General features: G+C 44.5%; 1 protein-coding gene across 1 annotated transcript; it reads right to left on the reverse strand.

Moving 5' to 3' along the window:
- Window positions 1-1,013: 1,013 nt before the first annotated feature.
- Window positions 1,014-14,504, reverse strand: PDIA6 (protein disulfide isomerase family A member 6). The gene is made up of 13 exons (XM_035321842.1): window positions 14,359-14,504; window positions 11,613-11,754; window positions 10,426-10,483; window positions 9,602-9,728; window positions 8,992-9,098; window positions 7,290-7,423; window positions 6,748-6,862; window positions 5,774-5,914; window positions 4,443-4,527; window positions 4,279-4,351; window positions 3,079-3,237; window positions 2,218-2,314; window positions 1,014-1,504 (listed from the first exon to the last, which is right to left on the reverse strand). Exons 1-13 carry the CDS (start codon window positions 14,390-14,392, stop codon window positions 1,436-1,438), a joined length of 1,341 nt encoding a protein of 446 aa, XP_035177733.1. The 5' UTR covers window positions 14,393-14,504; the 3' UTR covers window positions 1,014-1,435.
- Between the last annotated feature and the right edge of the window lie 756 nt (window positions 14,505-15,260).

Here is a 15,260-nt window from a genome sequence, read left to right on the forward strand (position 1 = left end):
AACTAAAAACAGGAAAAAAAAGCATCAGAGCAGAATCCCAAGGGATTTTTTTTCTTTCTCTAGTTTAATAAAATTACTTAAGAAGATTTGCCAGGTTTGCTTTGAACCTTATCGTGGTATGACTTACAGTCCCACAGTACTCAAAAATTTAGTTTTTGCCAGGACACATGTTTGAATGTGTCATTAGGAGAGCTCATCTGCTGGGACGACTTGAGTAGGAGCACAGCTCCTGCCACACAGCAGTGGTCAAGTGATTGTTGGCTGCCAGCAGTTACACTGACTTTCAGAGGAATGAGCTAAGGGCAATCCCTTACAGACACCACCAGATCATGAATATCCACATTTTAAATTATTTCCTTGAAAGGATGGGAACTTTCAGTTCCTCCATTCCATACTTATAAACAAGCTGATCACATGAGGGTCACTCTACTGGACACTGACACACAAGACATGGAGAGCAGTATCATGTAATAGTGTCTTTATTTAAAAAAAGCAGCAGTAACTATACCCATGCCCAATCCTGCTTCCTCTTGCAATGAAATTGCTATTTCAGACCCAAACAGTGCCAGATGGGAAGTGAAGTATCAGATCCAATCTGCTGGAGACAGCACCTTGGTTTTTTTACTGTTAGCACCTCATGCCCTACAACGGGGATTAATTTTACTGCTAGTTCTGGGGAAAGAAAAAAAAAAAAGTACCAGCTCTCAGTGCAGCAGCATTTCCTACTGGATGCAACACAATTTCCATTGTACTAACGAGCATATGAAGTCTGGCACAAAGAAACAGAACCCCCTGAGAAAGAATAGGAAAAGGAAGACTAAAGAGCATTTAAACTAAGATTGTCTCTCTAACCAAGCTTGAGGCCAAACTGCCAAGACTTTTCGCAGCAAGGAGGTAAGGTTTAGGACTCCCTCATCCTCCAGGCTCTCTTCTGCCATTCATTTTACAAGAGTCATTCAAAATGGAATAGCTTTCACCATGTGCACCTCTGTTACTCTGTACAAGACTAACACTGTGTGTCAAAAATATTGTTTTATTCTTTAATTGAAACAGAAGCCGACCAGGTTCCACCTCCATGGAAAAGAAAAAAAAAAATCACATTTAAAATTGTTTACACTAACAGCCTCCAGTAACACTCAAACAGCACACCATCAACAAAATAAACCCCAAGATGTTTCAAAGAAAATAAAAATCCATGTTGTCCTCAAAATATTTGTTACACAGAATACAATCAAGTTTACTGGTTATGACAATTCATAGAATTTCTGCAATGTTTTCTTGAGTTGCGTACAGTTCACTGCTGCAGTGCATCACGTAGCACAGTGTGTCGTGTGCTACTTCTCCATAAAAAGGCCACTGGAATATCCATCTGAATGTGAACCAGGTTGCAAACTGCTGCGCAAACTCTCCCAAGAAAAGAAGTCTCCTGAAGATCTCACAGCTCATCTTTATCCCAGTCATCCAGATCCACGTCACTGAGATCTATATCATCTTCAACTGGAAGCTGTGAAAATGTGAAAAAGCAAGAATTCTGAGCAAATGTTTGTCAGCACACAAGACCAAAACGTTACTGACTTAGATCCTTCCTTCATCCACATGTAAAGCTCCCTCCTGTTCCCTTTCATTCCTAAGATCTCAGTGTTATGAAGCAATGGATAACTGATCAAAGTTTAGACTAGAAAAAGGATTTTTTCTGCTTACTATATATACTCCAGATAAAAGTCAAAACCAAATAGACCATGTAACAGAACTACTACCATATTCTATATTTTAATTCTATTGAAGTTGACCAAAGCGTGGTAGTAACTGATTTTTACAGCAGTGTTGAACTTTAAAGAAGAACACAGTCACAGTGTGGGACTTACAAACTTTCCAACATTAAGACTTTGGTATTAAGGTCAGCACATGGCAGAACCAAAATCTCCACAATGTCTGGGTCTCACAGGCCTTCCTTACTTGGCATGGGTAGTAAACGTTCCGGTCTCAAGTAACTCAACTTTCAGATTGCATCCTAACTGCTAGACCGGAGTGCCACGTTTGCGTCAGACAATCAACGTGGTGTCTGTTTTACCATTATCTAAATCCTGCTGCCAGACCACCGAGATGATTTGCTATAGTTATTAACAAAAGAATTTTCACACTACTAATTCTCACTCTGCCCAGTCTCCTCTGAACCTTGCAAAGCATCAGCACTCTTACAGATTGAGCATTTCTTACCTCACCATCTTGGCCATCCCAAGGTTCAACTGTGTAAATTTTAGGGAAAGCTCCACCACCCACTGGCGCTGTTGAGCCACGACCAACAGATAGTTCCCTGAGATGAGACAAGTAAAAATTAATTTTAAAAATTTTCTCCAGTCTCCATCCACCTGGAACAGTCTGGTTCAATTCCACCTTAGAACAGCTCGAGATCAGGTTTCTTTTAAGTGGACTCTTAAGCCTCTACTGACTACAAGGGCTACAAAACCAGCTCCTGCTGTGAAGCACCCCATCTTGCACTTGTTGGTTACGCTTGCTCAAAGGCTTAATATTAAAACGCTGAGGAGCTAATCCTTTTGCACTCTTTGAGGGACAAATCAGACACAGGACAGGACGAGAAAGATTACTGGCAATAGAAAAAACCTCAAGAATATCATCAACACTGATTTAGATCCGTTTATATCATTATGGAATGGCACTGCTAGGAATTACTCAAGAACTTCCCAATTACTAGTTACTGACCAGATCACACCATTTAAGTTAAGCAGTATTGATTACCAAATCCCAATTTACCGGCCTAGTAGGGAAACAGATTTTTTTTACGATTAAAGTTCACTTCTCTGTTTTCAAAATATTTTCAGAAGTCTTAGCAAAACTACCATTAAATTCTAAACAGCCAACTTTCTGACAGTACCTGTCCACTACACAGATGTAGACTGCTTTAGTAATTGCAATCCCATTGAAATCATTCCCTTTCTCCAGTGAATGCATTTTATATTTAACTGTGCAAGTCTCATCTCATCCATAACAGCCTGATTTTGGTCCAAAGAGTCACAGCACCAGGCATTGAAAGATTTAACTCAAATAAAGGTTTAATACCTGAGAAACTCATTGATCCCTTGCTCACTGAACGATCCTTTCAGAAGGGCAAATTTCATTTTCCGAGCATTAATAGCTGCCATTGCTGGATACCCAAAGCCTCCAATCCCCAAAGAGCTCTCAAGATCTGACTGAGCGCCTGCTTCTGTCCACAGCCACCTTGAGAAAAAAAAAAAACAAACAACAACTTAATTAAAAGTAAGTATTGCAATTGTTTTAGAGTCACACATACCCTGCCGAGCTTGCACTGGGCTCTAATCTGCCCTTGATGATGTTGACCCATCCCCGTTTGTTACTCCAGTCAGCAGCGAGTATCAGGGTCCCAGATTTGAACCATGCAACAGAAGCAAGCCCCTCCTGAACAGCAGCACCTCTAGCCCAGCCCCCGTCACAGCTACTTTGCTGGTGAATCGAACAGCCACGTAAGCCATTCCAAGGCCAGAACAACGCTACCAGTCAGAACAAACGGCTGCACCTCTAGCTTATAATAAGCAACGTTTAAAATGGCTCAAGTCACAGATCTCAAACATGACAAAATAGTGCCCAGATCTCACGGTAGAGGATTTCTGGCCGAAGACTGGATGACCAACATTTCACCCAGTATTATTTTCTCGCTGATCAGGTCTCAGTTCCTCTAATGCTTAACAAGTCTGCTGAGGCTCCTCTGGAACCAGCTTATCTCAGCATTTTTCCTCCAAGCTTTCAAGCCATTTTGTCTCTTTTTCACAGCAGTCAGTGTCAGAACAACTCTCACTTCCCACAGAAGTCTACATACACTCTAGAGAGGAGGAAAAAGAGGCTGAACCTGCTGGAACATGAGAACTGTTAGCAGTTTTTTTTTTTGAGAATGCCAGTCACACTGACAGACTTACCCCTCACCAAGACTTTCAAGGGGTCCAAAATACTGCCCTAAAATACTATAGCATTCATGGTAAGAGTAAAACATGCTTAATCTGATCTCATAATGCTTGGAGCTCTCTTGTAAACACAGGACTTGAGAGATGCATGAAGACGAGAAAAATACAGCCGTTTATTCTAGAGCCACAAGCCACCTCCAGCCCCAGCAGTTAGTGAAATACCAGGAGAGCGGATCCAGAACAAGGAACAACTCTCTGCAGATAAATGCCATACAAGACTCTCACGTTACCTCTAAAAACACCCACATCTTTTCCAAAAAGATGAAGCCACAATGCCACTCACCCCCACATCTTCTTTTTGTATTTTTCAGCCATTTTTAACATGACGTCCAGGTAAGAATTCCTCCCTGAAGCTCCTGTTTGTGAGACAGAATTAAAAATTAAAAAACACTTCTACATGCTTTAGGGTACAAATTCATATAGAAGACTGCTTGCTTGTGTGTTTACCTGTGTCAAGAATATGAGGCAGGACAGAAATGATACACAGCTGATGAGCATCACAGGTAGTCTTCAGAACATCCTCACTAATTATCTACAAGAAAGAAAGACACACAGTCAATGAAAGTCTTTTGATTACCCAGCTGTGTCTGCACTTCCCGCCAGCAACCCACTGACTCCATCCTACCAGGTAATAAGCACATGAAACAACACAAAAGCTTGCAAGCCCCACCTCCTTCACTGGTCCCCCAAGGTAAGACTAATTACAAAGAGTTCACAAAGCTTTCTGTTAAGACTTGAAGAAAATTAAGCAGCATCAAACAAGGCTTGGAGGGAACACAAAGATGCCACTTCTAGCTCAAAATCAGTGCCCTTGATCCAGGGTTTGTGTAAAACAAACCGCTGGTCTCATTGCAAATCACTGCAGACTGCACACCCAGACATGTGCCTGTGCCTGCAGTTCCCATTCGTGCTGTGGTTAGCATAAGGAGAACCAGCAGGGAGCAGCATTTGCTAAATACAGGGAAATTAAACTGACATTTGATGGATACCATTTCTATTTGATCTACCACCTTAAAAAACAAAGGAATCAATCCATTTATGTGGATCAGTAGTCACCAAACTTTGACTCTGCATCCTATCAGTAAAAAATATGTTTTCAGCACACAGCCCCAATATACCTTATGTAAGTAACGTATCTGTTATTCTACTAATACTCTATGTATATAATAAAATATACACAGTAGAGATTAAAAAAGGATGGGATAAGTATGAAATAATCACTATTTAAGAATATGTATTTTTATTTCATTAATTGTACAAAAAGTTTTTCTTCCCATACCTCAATGGATTGTCTCTGCACACCCCCAGAGCTGAACCTGCCCCACTCTGGAGACAACTGATCGTGATCACCGTTTCAATTCTAACCCCATCAAGCCAAAATCAGAAATCACCATATTGAGTCTGGAATCTTTTGGACAAGTTGGGTCAATTTTCATGCAACTCCTAATGGAGAGCATACAGATGCTAAAACCTTATCATCTTGTTCTTCACTCAACTTTTCCTTCATTCCCCAAGAGGGTTCAGTCATCCTGGCACCAGCACCGACAGTGCCTTCACTGTACTAATTCTGAATCCTTTAGGGAACAGCAGATACACAGTGAGAATTAAAGAACAGAACGCAAAGCGATCAGAATTGTTATCCTTGACTATTTCTGCCTCAAAAATGGTGCAAAAGCAGCATACGTTGGCTGTTTTATTTACAGTCAACATAATCCTATAAAAATGCTACAAAGGATATAATGGAAAAAGCAATTTGAAAAAAAAAAAAGTAGAGGTACCTCCAAGAGCTCAGGTGGTGGTGCGTTATCAGAAAACAGATCCAAAGCACGAGCAATAATATCAGATCTAGTTCTCCCACCATCATAATCAACAGGGTCTTCTCCTTTCTGGAAGATTTTAATTGTGGGAAATCCACGAATCTGCAAGAGAAGTTTAAGTCATCAACTCAGTAAATCTGGTCATCTGTGGTGGAAGGCATCTGCTGCTCTGTTGTATTCCAGATTAAGAGATTTAATTTGTCGATGAATCAAGTCTTACAACATGTTACAACTGAACTTAATTTTGTAGCTTTCTGCTTATGCAACAATTCAAAACAGTATTTACACGCTGAAACACTGCTTCAGGTTTTAGGACTGCTGAAGTAGCAATGCTTTCCATCTCCCTTCAGAGGTACCAAGCACTGCAGGTTAATTACAGGAGGACTTCCATAACCCTTTGTACCGATCAGACATTAGTTTCCCCAGCTTAGTCTGGCAAAACAGCACTGTGCCTACGTGGAAGAAACAAAAACACAGTACTAAAAAAAAAAGACCTTAAGCTCCCTCCTGCTACACTTCAAATACAATTTGTTCAGTGCTCTTGCTGATTGCTTTAGGCCCACAGCAAACTGATGTGGGCAGCTAGTATCGGTGGAGCGATCCCTGATAACACCTGGGTGTGCTCTGCAGCCATCCACACAACATGGTGTGAAAGGAGAGACCTCTCACTACAGTGATAAGGCTATTCAGGATGCTATGAAAGTGAACAGCCTTTTTCATCCGCAACCAACAGGTTTATTCTTTTCCTCTCACCCCTTTTATATTGTTACTGACATTCAGGAATGAATGAATTGTGCAATAACTGTGTGTGTCACTTAACATTTTTAGAACAAAACATCTAAGTGGTGCCAGGTTGCAATCAGTTCAGTAAGATCGAAGGGAAATCTGACTTACGAGGGACTGAAAGGAAATCTTAACCACTGCCAGGCACTCACCCCATACCGGCTCGCCAGCATCTGATTGACTGTTGCATCTACCGCAGCCAGCTTTACTTTCCCCTTGGTTTGTTCTTTCACCTCAGTGGCAGCAGCTGCCCATTCTGGCTCCAGACTGAAAAACAAAAGATTATCAGTGCTCTAAGTCCTCTCTGAGTTAGCAAAAGCATACCTCATTCCAACAGTACGGAGCATACATCCATCACACCGAGGGAAAAGAGAAACTTATGGAAGACAGCCAAATGGATTATTAAAAGTTAAATTCAAATCCTAGATCTGAAGGAGTGAAGAGGTTAAAAAAAACCAACAAACTCTGAATCTTATTCCTACTGTTAACTAGGAGTTTTACTAAGGGAGAGTGCAGCCAGAACAGCACACATGGGGCCCTGCACTGGAGAAGCCCGCATATTCTCAGTAAAAACACCTTATAGAAAAACACACTTCTGATATTCCTAAGGTCCCTTCCAGGGAATTAAGGGTATTGCACACAAATGAGCACTAATAGGAACCAAATTGTCAAAACAAACAAAAGACTCATTTACTTTTTGCAGTGCCCACACCACGGGGCATAAAACTCCACCATCCACACATCGTCACTATTTATGACGTTCTTATCAAAGCTGTCGTCAGTCAGCTCAATCACATCCTTCTTGTCTCCACCTCCGCTCTCTCGGCTCTGTAAAACAAACAGACCCTCACATAAGATGCAACCAAAATGGGTTTCCCACACAAGCTCTCCCACCTCATGCTGTACCAAGCGCTCTTTGAGTTAGATACAAAACAAGCAGTGTTAGGTCGTACAACTTTCCCATTTTAGAACTGACAACAAATATATGCAGCTTATTCCCATGGCACCTTCAACAAACAGCAAGAAAATCTTCTCTTAAGAACAGTGTTTGGGTCAAACTGACTAACAGGAACATGTGGAAACCCTTCCCCAGTTCTTCACGCTCACATCAGTCCAAGAACAAAGGGCCCTCCACAACCCACCTGGGCCACCATGTGCCCTGCTTTCCGTACAGAAGATGCCAGTGCACACATGGTGCAGTCCACCCAAGCCTTCTATCTGGCCAACCTGAGGATGTCAAGAGACTCACTCCACGATTTAGAAACTATAGGATGAGTTAAGTGTTTCAATTTACCTTCAGGGAGAAATCCAGCAAGACAACTACAGCAGAACATTACCAAATTTAAGAACAAGCAAAAAAAACACTCATCCACCTAGCTTAGACTTGGACCAGGCAAACGGTGGCCCCAGTGCCAAGCAGATTTGCCAAAGATTGCTCTCACCAGCCCGAAGCACCGTTATTCACCACTGCTACAAACAGGGGCCGACGCTAGGACCACACTGTCCCGTATCTTCATTAACGACCTGGACAGCAGGACTGAGTTGCACCCTCAGCGAATTTGCTGATGATACCGAACTGGGAGGAAGGGCTGATGCACCGGATGGGTGTGCTGCCATTCAGCACTACCTCAGTCAGCAGAAGTGAGCAACCTCAAGGTACAACAACGGCAGAAACACTGTGGAAGAATAACCTCCCCACCATCACATGGGGGAAGGCTAGCTGGAAAGGTTTTCCTCAGGGTCCTAGTGGAGAACAAGCTGAACTTGAGCACTTCTGCGGCAAAGAAGGTCAACAACCTCCTGGGCAGCATTAGGCAGAGTTGCCAGAAGGTCAGGGTTGGGATGCCACCTTCTCTTCTACTCAGCACTGGTGAGGAGCATCTGTAGTGCTGGGCTCCCCAGTATAAGGGTGTACATGCACACTGGATTGAGTCCAGCCGGGGTCAAAACTGATTAAGGGCTTCGTGCATCTGACATACGAGAGGCTGGGAGAGCTGGGATTGTTAAGCCCGAAAGAGAGAAGGCTCAGTGAGGACCTTGTCTGTGTATATAAATAACTGAGTGGGAGGGAGCAAAGACAAAGCCAGTCAAACTCTTCTCTGCAATGCCCAGTGTAAAGGCAAAAAGGGCCTAAGTTGAAATACAAGAAGTCCATTTAAAAGTATGAAACTGCCCAGGGAGTGCAGTCTCTGGAGTCCCTGACCTTGGAAATACTCAGAACAGGCCTTGACACAGCCCTGGGCAACCTGCTCTAGCACGGAGCAGGAAGCTGGACTAGGCAACATCCAAAGGTCCCTTCAGAGCCATGCTGTGAACAGAGAGCAGGGGGCACAACCCCAACCTCCTGCACTGGACAGCCTCCAGTTCAAAGCAAAACCACACGTTTCCTCAAATACCTGTCTCCCAGAACTATATCCTCCACTTCTGCCGCTGAGGCGGTCTTTCACCAGGGACCGAAGAGCACTAAGGGCAGCATCAACAATGGCTTCACTTGTCCTGCCACCTGCAAAACAGCAAAATGAACGATTAGAACACCGAAAAGCCAGTCTAAGGCTGGCCACTGACTAAATTACAAATTTAAGGAACACATTCTCTCCCTAGGGGTTCTTTAGGACAAGCAGGACTGGGCTGTGAGTGATACAGCACCAGTGGTGGGACATTGCTCAAAACACAAGCGGCAGGATTCTATCTCACTCTGCTTTTCAAACATCCACCTTTATCTGATGGAGGGGGTGACTGTGGCAAGCTTCCACTAAACCACAGGAAAGCAGCAATTTTCTGGAGCTGCCCATCGAGCTCCACCAACTAAGAACTGGTGATGGGACGCGCAGCCTGAACTAAAATATGCACAACTGATCCAACAAGTCCCACCCACCTGCCTCTCCTCGTTACTAAAAGCACTAGACAGGGAGGAACTGCAACACAAGACAGCACTAACAGCTAACATAATTACTGTATGCAGGGACGCTTTTAGGTGCGCAGCACATGAAATAGGATCATATTTACCCTGATAATCTTCTGCTTTGTTTTTGTTGGCTCCAAATATCTTGATAGTTGGAAAGCCCCTGACACCATACTGTCCACCCAAGGACTGATGCTTATCTGCGTCTACCGCACCTACTTTCACTACACCCTGTGGAAGTAAAAACAAAAATTAAGGCAAGCCTTCTACAGTCATTTAACACATTTTATACTCTGCATCTGCTGGAGACAGTTATTAGGAAGCTAAGAAAAGAGTCACTGAAAGATGCTGTAACCCAAGAAGCATTAAACTAGGGAACACCTTGTATGCTCATTTCTTCCTTTATCCTAAGTTTTAAAGTTTTTTTTTTTCCCCTTAAAAAAAAGGAATATATATTTTATGTAGGAAAGAGCTCAGCGAATCACTGAATGACTAAGTTTTCCGTAATGAAGGAAATACTCATCACCAACAGCTTACAAAGCTGTGTTCAGATACTCAGTTCATGCTGTTCCTGTATTTCAATAGCACGGACAGGACAGCAAGGAAGATAAACATGCTATTTTGGGAGATGGATGGATTCTAAAGTCTTGTGGTGCTGTTAAAAGCAGACCTGGAAAACAGTAATGGAAACTCGCTGGGACCAACTTGACTTGCTTCCTCTACAAATGAATGGCTTTTTAGAAAAAGTGAACTTTTAAGTGCCTGCGTGTCACCTTTTGTGTGTCACTTCTGCAGCTGGACAAGTATAATTCAAGTGCTATGATTCGGGTTATTTCCATTCTGCCTCCATGTTTCCAAGCCAGATGACAAACAGACAAGTTCTCCTCAGTCCTCTACCACAAGTGCATTTGTGAAAAGTTAAACTTACTTTTAATGCTGTTGCGGCTTTCTTCCACTCAGGGGTTAGTCTTTGACAGTGACCACACCTTTTAGAAGGAAAAAAAAACACAGAACAGTAATATTCATTCCGACTGCAAAACTATGTAATGAAGAGAAAGCAGCCTTGTTGGGTTTGCAAATCAAAAGATTTCTACCCATGAAGAGGGGAAGAGGCTATACCACATCACATTATCACTCAGACAACTGTAAGAAAAAAACAACAACAAACCCTCCGTATATATTACATAGATACATACATATATGCACATACACACACCGCTCTTCCAAGCTACCTGCCTTTCCAAACAAATATATAAATGTGAGCACCAAAAGCCAGGTTTACACACAATCTCATCTGATGCAAGCTAAAATGGATCAGTGATGAGGATTGAAAGGTTTATTCCACAGGTAACTCCTTAACTAGCAAGGATTTTTGGTGCACCATCTGGAGGGGTCTGTAGGAAAAGACCAACAGCTGACTGGCAGCCAGTGTATAATCATGGCATCCTAGGTCTGTAGGAAAAAGGAGCCAGCCATTAGCTGCTAACTACCGTACACTTTAGTCCTACTGTTTGGCCTGGCAAGCTGCAACAGCACTAGGAAGAGGCAGCAGGTCAGCCTTCACCTAAACCTCCTGGTACAGACACTGTCAGGGAGTGCAACCAAAGGCCCCTTTCTTCAGGGCCTGGAAGCTTTGGACAGCAACAGTGCAGAGGAGTTGTGCAAAGATGGAATATGCATGATCAGAATTTATACACAGGATGAAGAGACTCTGTGCTCTGGTCACCGGCAGGATGGGAGAAAGAGGCAGTAAATTAAGATGCACAAAGCCAGTATTTTTAAATGGAATTTTTAAGTGTGAATTCAGCTCTGTGCTTCACATTAGATTGAGGTTAATATAGAAATAAGTAAAGAGCCTTTTAACTTGAGGTGGAAAAATAGTATGCAGAGTTTCATTATTACAATCTTTTGCCAATTTGAGACTAATCCCTCCCTTTTTCTCCAGTGAAGATGTTTGAAAAAGGAACCCCAACTACAGCTGTTTTCTAGTCATGAGGCCACCAAGTTGATACCTGAGCTGCCAATGAATGAAAGAAACCCTGGACTGATCAGCACCAGATTCCTACGGTGCTCCTCCAAGATAAGAGCAACCAAGGACACAGCTGTAATTCTCACCATGGGGCATAGAACTCGACGAGCCACAAGCTGTCACTCTGAATGACCTCCTTGTTGAAGTTGGTTGGTGTTAGCTCTATCACATCATCACTGGCCGAATATAGACCGTTAACTGCCAGGAATAGCGTGCAGCTCACTGTGCCTAGAACAAAAAGCAAAGCAATCAGCATTCCCACAGACCATTTATGGCACTCCTGTTTCCATGGCTAAATCATCTCCCCTCCCCTAAGCAAGCTTTCACATCAGCAGAAAGAAAAAAAAAACAGGGTGAGGAACTCCAGCTTCACCAGACAAAACAGAAATTAACTCTCCCTCCCCAGTTAAATCACAGTTTCATAGGATCATGTAACATATTCTCTGTGCCTACAGCAAGGTGGACTCCTATTAAGCTGAGGATGTCCAGAGAACACTCGGTCAAGGCTGCAACCCTATCTTCTGCTGGTACCAGACAGGCAGGACTTCCACGTGGACCCCCAAGATCAGCTACAATTCCTTCTCAGTTTTCTCACAGGACTTCCTAAGCCAACTGCCTGCATCTCTTGCACAACAGGCACGCAGTGGACTGCACTACCAAACACATGTTTCACAGGGCCACTTAATGCAGGAATTAGTACAATTACACTGATTTTAGGACAGATCCTGACAGTAGTGCATCTGCCTTCATTCTTGCTCACGAGGATCCTAATCTAGCATTGATTTGTCTCTCTAGCAATAGGCTGGAGAGCAACAGCTAAATCTCTCTGGTTAACTCAAACACCTTTGGGGCTCTTAAGTAACACCCTACTGAAAAGGCACAAGGATATAGCTTTCTGTTAAAACATTTCTTACTTCTGGTCACTTCTGTATCTTATTGTTACTTGAGACTTTCCATGTAAAGCTTCACAATCCTTCTTTCTACCTTGTCAGAGGATTAAGACCTGACTTTATGAAAGACAAGCATCTTTGTAACAAAGTCCATAAAGCAGAATATTTTCTTAATCCACCAAAGTCTCGGGGAGTAAAAGCTCAGACACTGAAGTCAGAACTAATGAAAAAATAGTTAGCTAGTTTGCAAGTGGTTATTAACTCGCATGGCAAGCTGCACCTAGTCTCTCATCGAGACTGAAGATACGGTTCAGTGACGAGAACTCTGCAGCACATGGCACACAGACTGCACAGCATCACCTACGCTTTAACAGTCCTGCTCAGGAAGAGACAGTTTCATTATATGTAGTCTGCAGATGAGGGAAGCACAAAAAAAAACATCTTTCAGGTTGCTCAGCCAGAGGTCAGGACTGAATCACCCCACTGCAAACCAGCACCTTATCCAGCGCTCCACGCCCCCTCCTAACAGCATTGTCTAGCCCTCTTTTAGGGTGATCCCAGCTGGTTTCCACCACCAGACTTCCCTGTTAGATTGGCTCTGTCCCTTCAGTTTGCCCACACACAAGCAGCACTTCATCAGCACAGATCAAGCGGTTCTAGGGCAGTATGTGGCTGTCACAGCATGTTACGGTGACCTACAGTAACAACTGCCGCTGGGGCAGGGTAAGGAAACAAGGATGCAAAACGCTACCTGAATGCCACAGCCATTCTCAACAAAAAAAACTCTTCCCACAACGAAAATAGATTATTAAATTTAAGGCAGCATATTTTATCATCACCTATGGCAGAATACGTTCAGAAACCAAACAGAGCTCACCCAGCCATTTCTGTCGGCTCCCAGACACTTCAAATAGAGAAGTTCTACCTCATGCAAAAAATATGCCAAAGAGAGCTTACAGGAGATAGCACAAGGCAAAATTTACCTAGTCACACACCACTCTGTTTTGATTTTTATTCTGACTATGACTCATGAACCAGCAGTGTAATTTCCCATTCTACTGTGAGACATGCATGGTTTAAGTCATCTTTAAAAAGTAAAAAGATTATTTTCCTACAATCCCTTAAGCCAGAAAAATACAAACCTGTGATTGCTTGGTTCTTAGGGGGAGCATCAACCTCAGATAATCCAATTTCAGAAGCTGTTCTCTAATGTAAGTAAACTACACAGCCAGGAGCATTGTGAAGGCAATGAAGGTGGCTCTAGGCCACTATCACTCGTTCCCATCGAAAAGCCAGAGGAGCTGGGCAGGAAAGCTTTTGCTGGGGTGTATCTTTGTGAACTCCCTCCTTAGGACACCCACACCTTCTGAGGCCCAAATTCACCCTGATGGAGTGAGAGCCTCCCCTTGCCGGCTGGGCATTACCTGCACCTTCAGCACACGTACGTAGGGCTGCAGTGGGGACCACTGAGCGGATTTAGGGATTTATTCTGCCCAGCAGGCTCAGCAACAGGGGGAGCAGGAGAGGAAGCACAGCTCCCCTGCGACTCCTCCTTTTGGCTGCCATTAATTTCCTACTGTCCTTACGGCACTGCATCCCAACTCTGGGCTATCAGGCAAGTTAGAAACAAAAGAAACAGGAAAACACGTGAAAACTACAAGTTACTGGAAACGAAAGTGGCTTTTAAAAGCAGAAAAAGATAATTAAAACAATTCTTTTTGCTGCTGCCTGGGCTCCTATCACGCCCCCAACCCCTTCCCGGACCCCCCCCCCCCCACCACCTGGAGCCCCCGTAACGGCCGCCGGAGCCCCCCTCAGACCGCCCGTGGCCCCCGAAATGGCGGCCGGGGGCTCCCCGAAATGGCGGCGGGGGGCGCACAAAATGGCGGCCCCCCCGCTCCCCTCAGCGCCTTCCCTCCCGCCCCCGGCGCGCGGCTCCTACCCCACCAGAGGCGGCCCGCGGCGCGCGCCCCCATGGCTGCCCCCTGCTTCCTCCGCCGCCACCGCCGCTCCTCACGGCAAACTCCGCCCACCCCCGCGCCTGTCCCCGCCGTGGCCGCCGCTCATTGGTGGAGAGGGCGCGGGCGCACTCGGCGCAGCCAATAGGGAGAGGCCGCGTCCGGATGAGTTGGGGTGAGGGAGGGGGGTGGTGAGGCTGGGCGTGGTGGAGGCTGTGGGGAAATGTCTCCTCAGCCCACCCCCGGAGCCTTCGCAGCGCTCGGTGGGGGGACAGCCTCCCCTTTAGAGAGCCGAGAGAGTGGGCGTGGGCCTTGGCGTGGGTTAGAGCCCCCGCGAGACGCTAAGGGACTGTCTTTTGTCCCGTTTGTAGAGCCTCGCCGTGAGGCTGAATCTCACAAATCACAGGATAGTGGGGATTGGAAAGGACCTTGAAAGATCATCTAGTCCAGTCCCCAAATGGGGAGCCCAAGTGGCTTTGCTGCAAAAAGCAGTTTCAACAAAATGTTCTCTGCAAGCCACAAGCTTGTGTGTGAAAGCTGAAATTCATCTAGCTCTACCTGCAGGCAATATTCAACACTTCAGTTACACCAGCGGAGGTTTAGCTTGGAAATTAGGAGACTTTTTTCTCAGAAGGAGCAGTCAGGCATTGGGACGGGTTGCCCAGGGAGGTGGTGGAGTCACCGTCCCTGGGGGTGTTGAAGGAAAGGCTGGACGTGGTGCCTGGGGACGTGGTTTAGTGGGTGACGTTGGAGGTAGGGGGATGGTTGGACCAGATGATCTCGGAGGTCTCATCCAACCTTAATGATTCTAAAGCTGATGAAAATAAACAGCTGATTAATGATATAGCAGTAATTCTGCTTATTATTGTAATTAGATTGATATCAT

The sequence above is a fragment of the Oxyura jamaicensis genome, chromosome 3 (assembly GCF_011077185.1).
Source record: "Oxyura jamaicensis isolate SHBP4307 breed ruddy duck chromosome 3, BPBGC_Ojam_1.0, whole genome shotgun sequence".
Taxonomy (NCBI): domain Eukaryota; kingdom Metazoa; phylum Chordata; class Aves; order Anseriformes; family Anatidae; genus Oxyura; species Oxyura jamaicensis.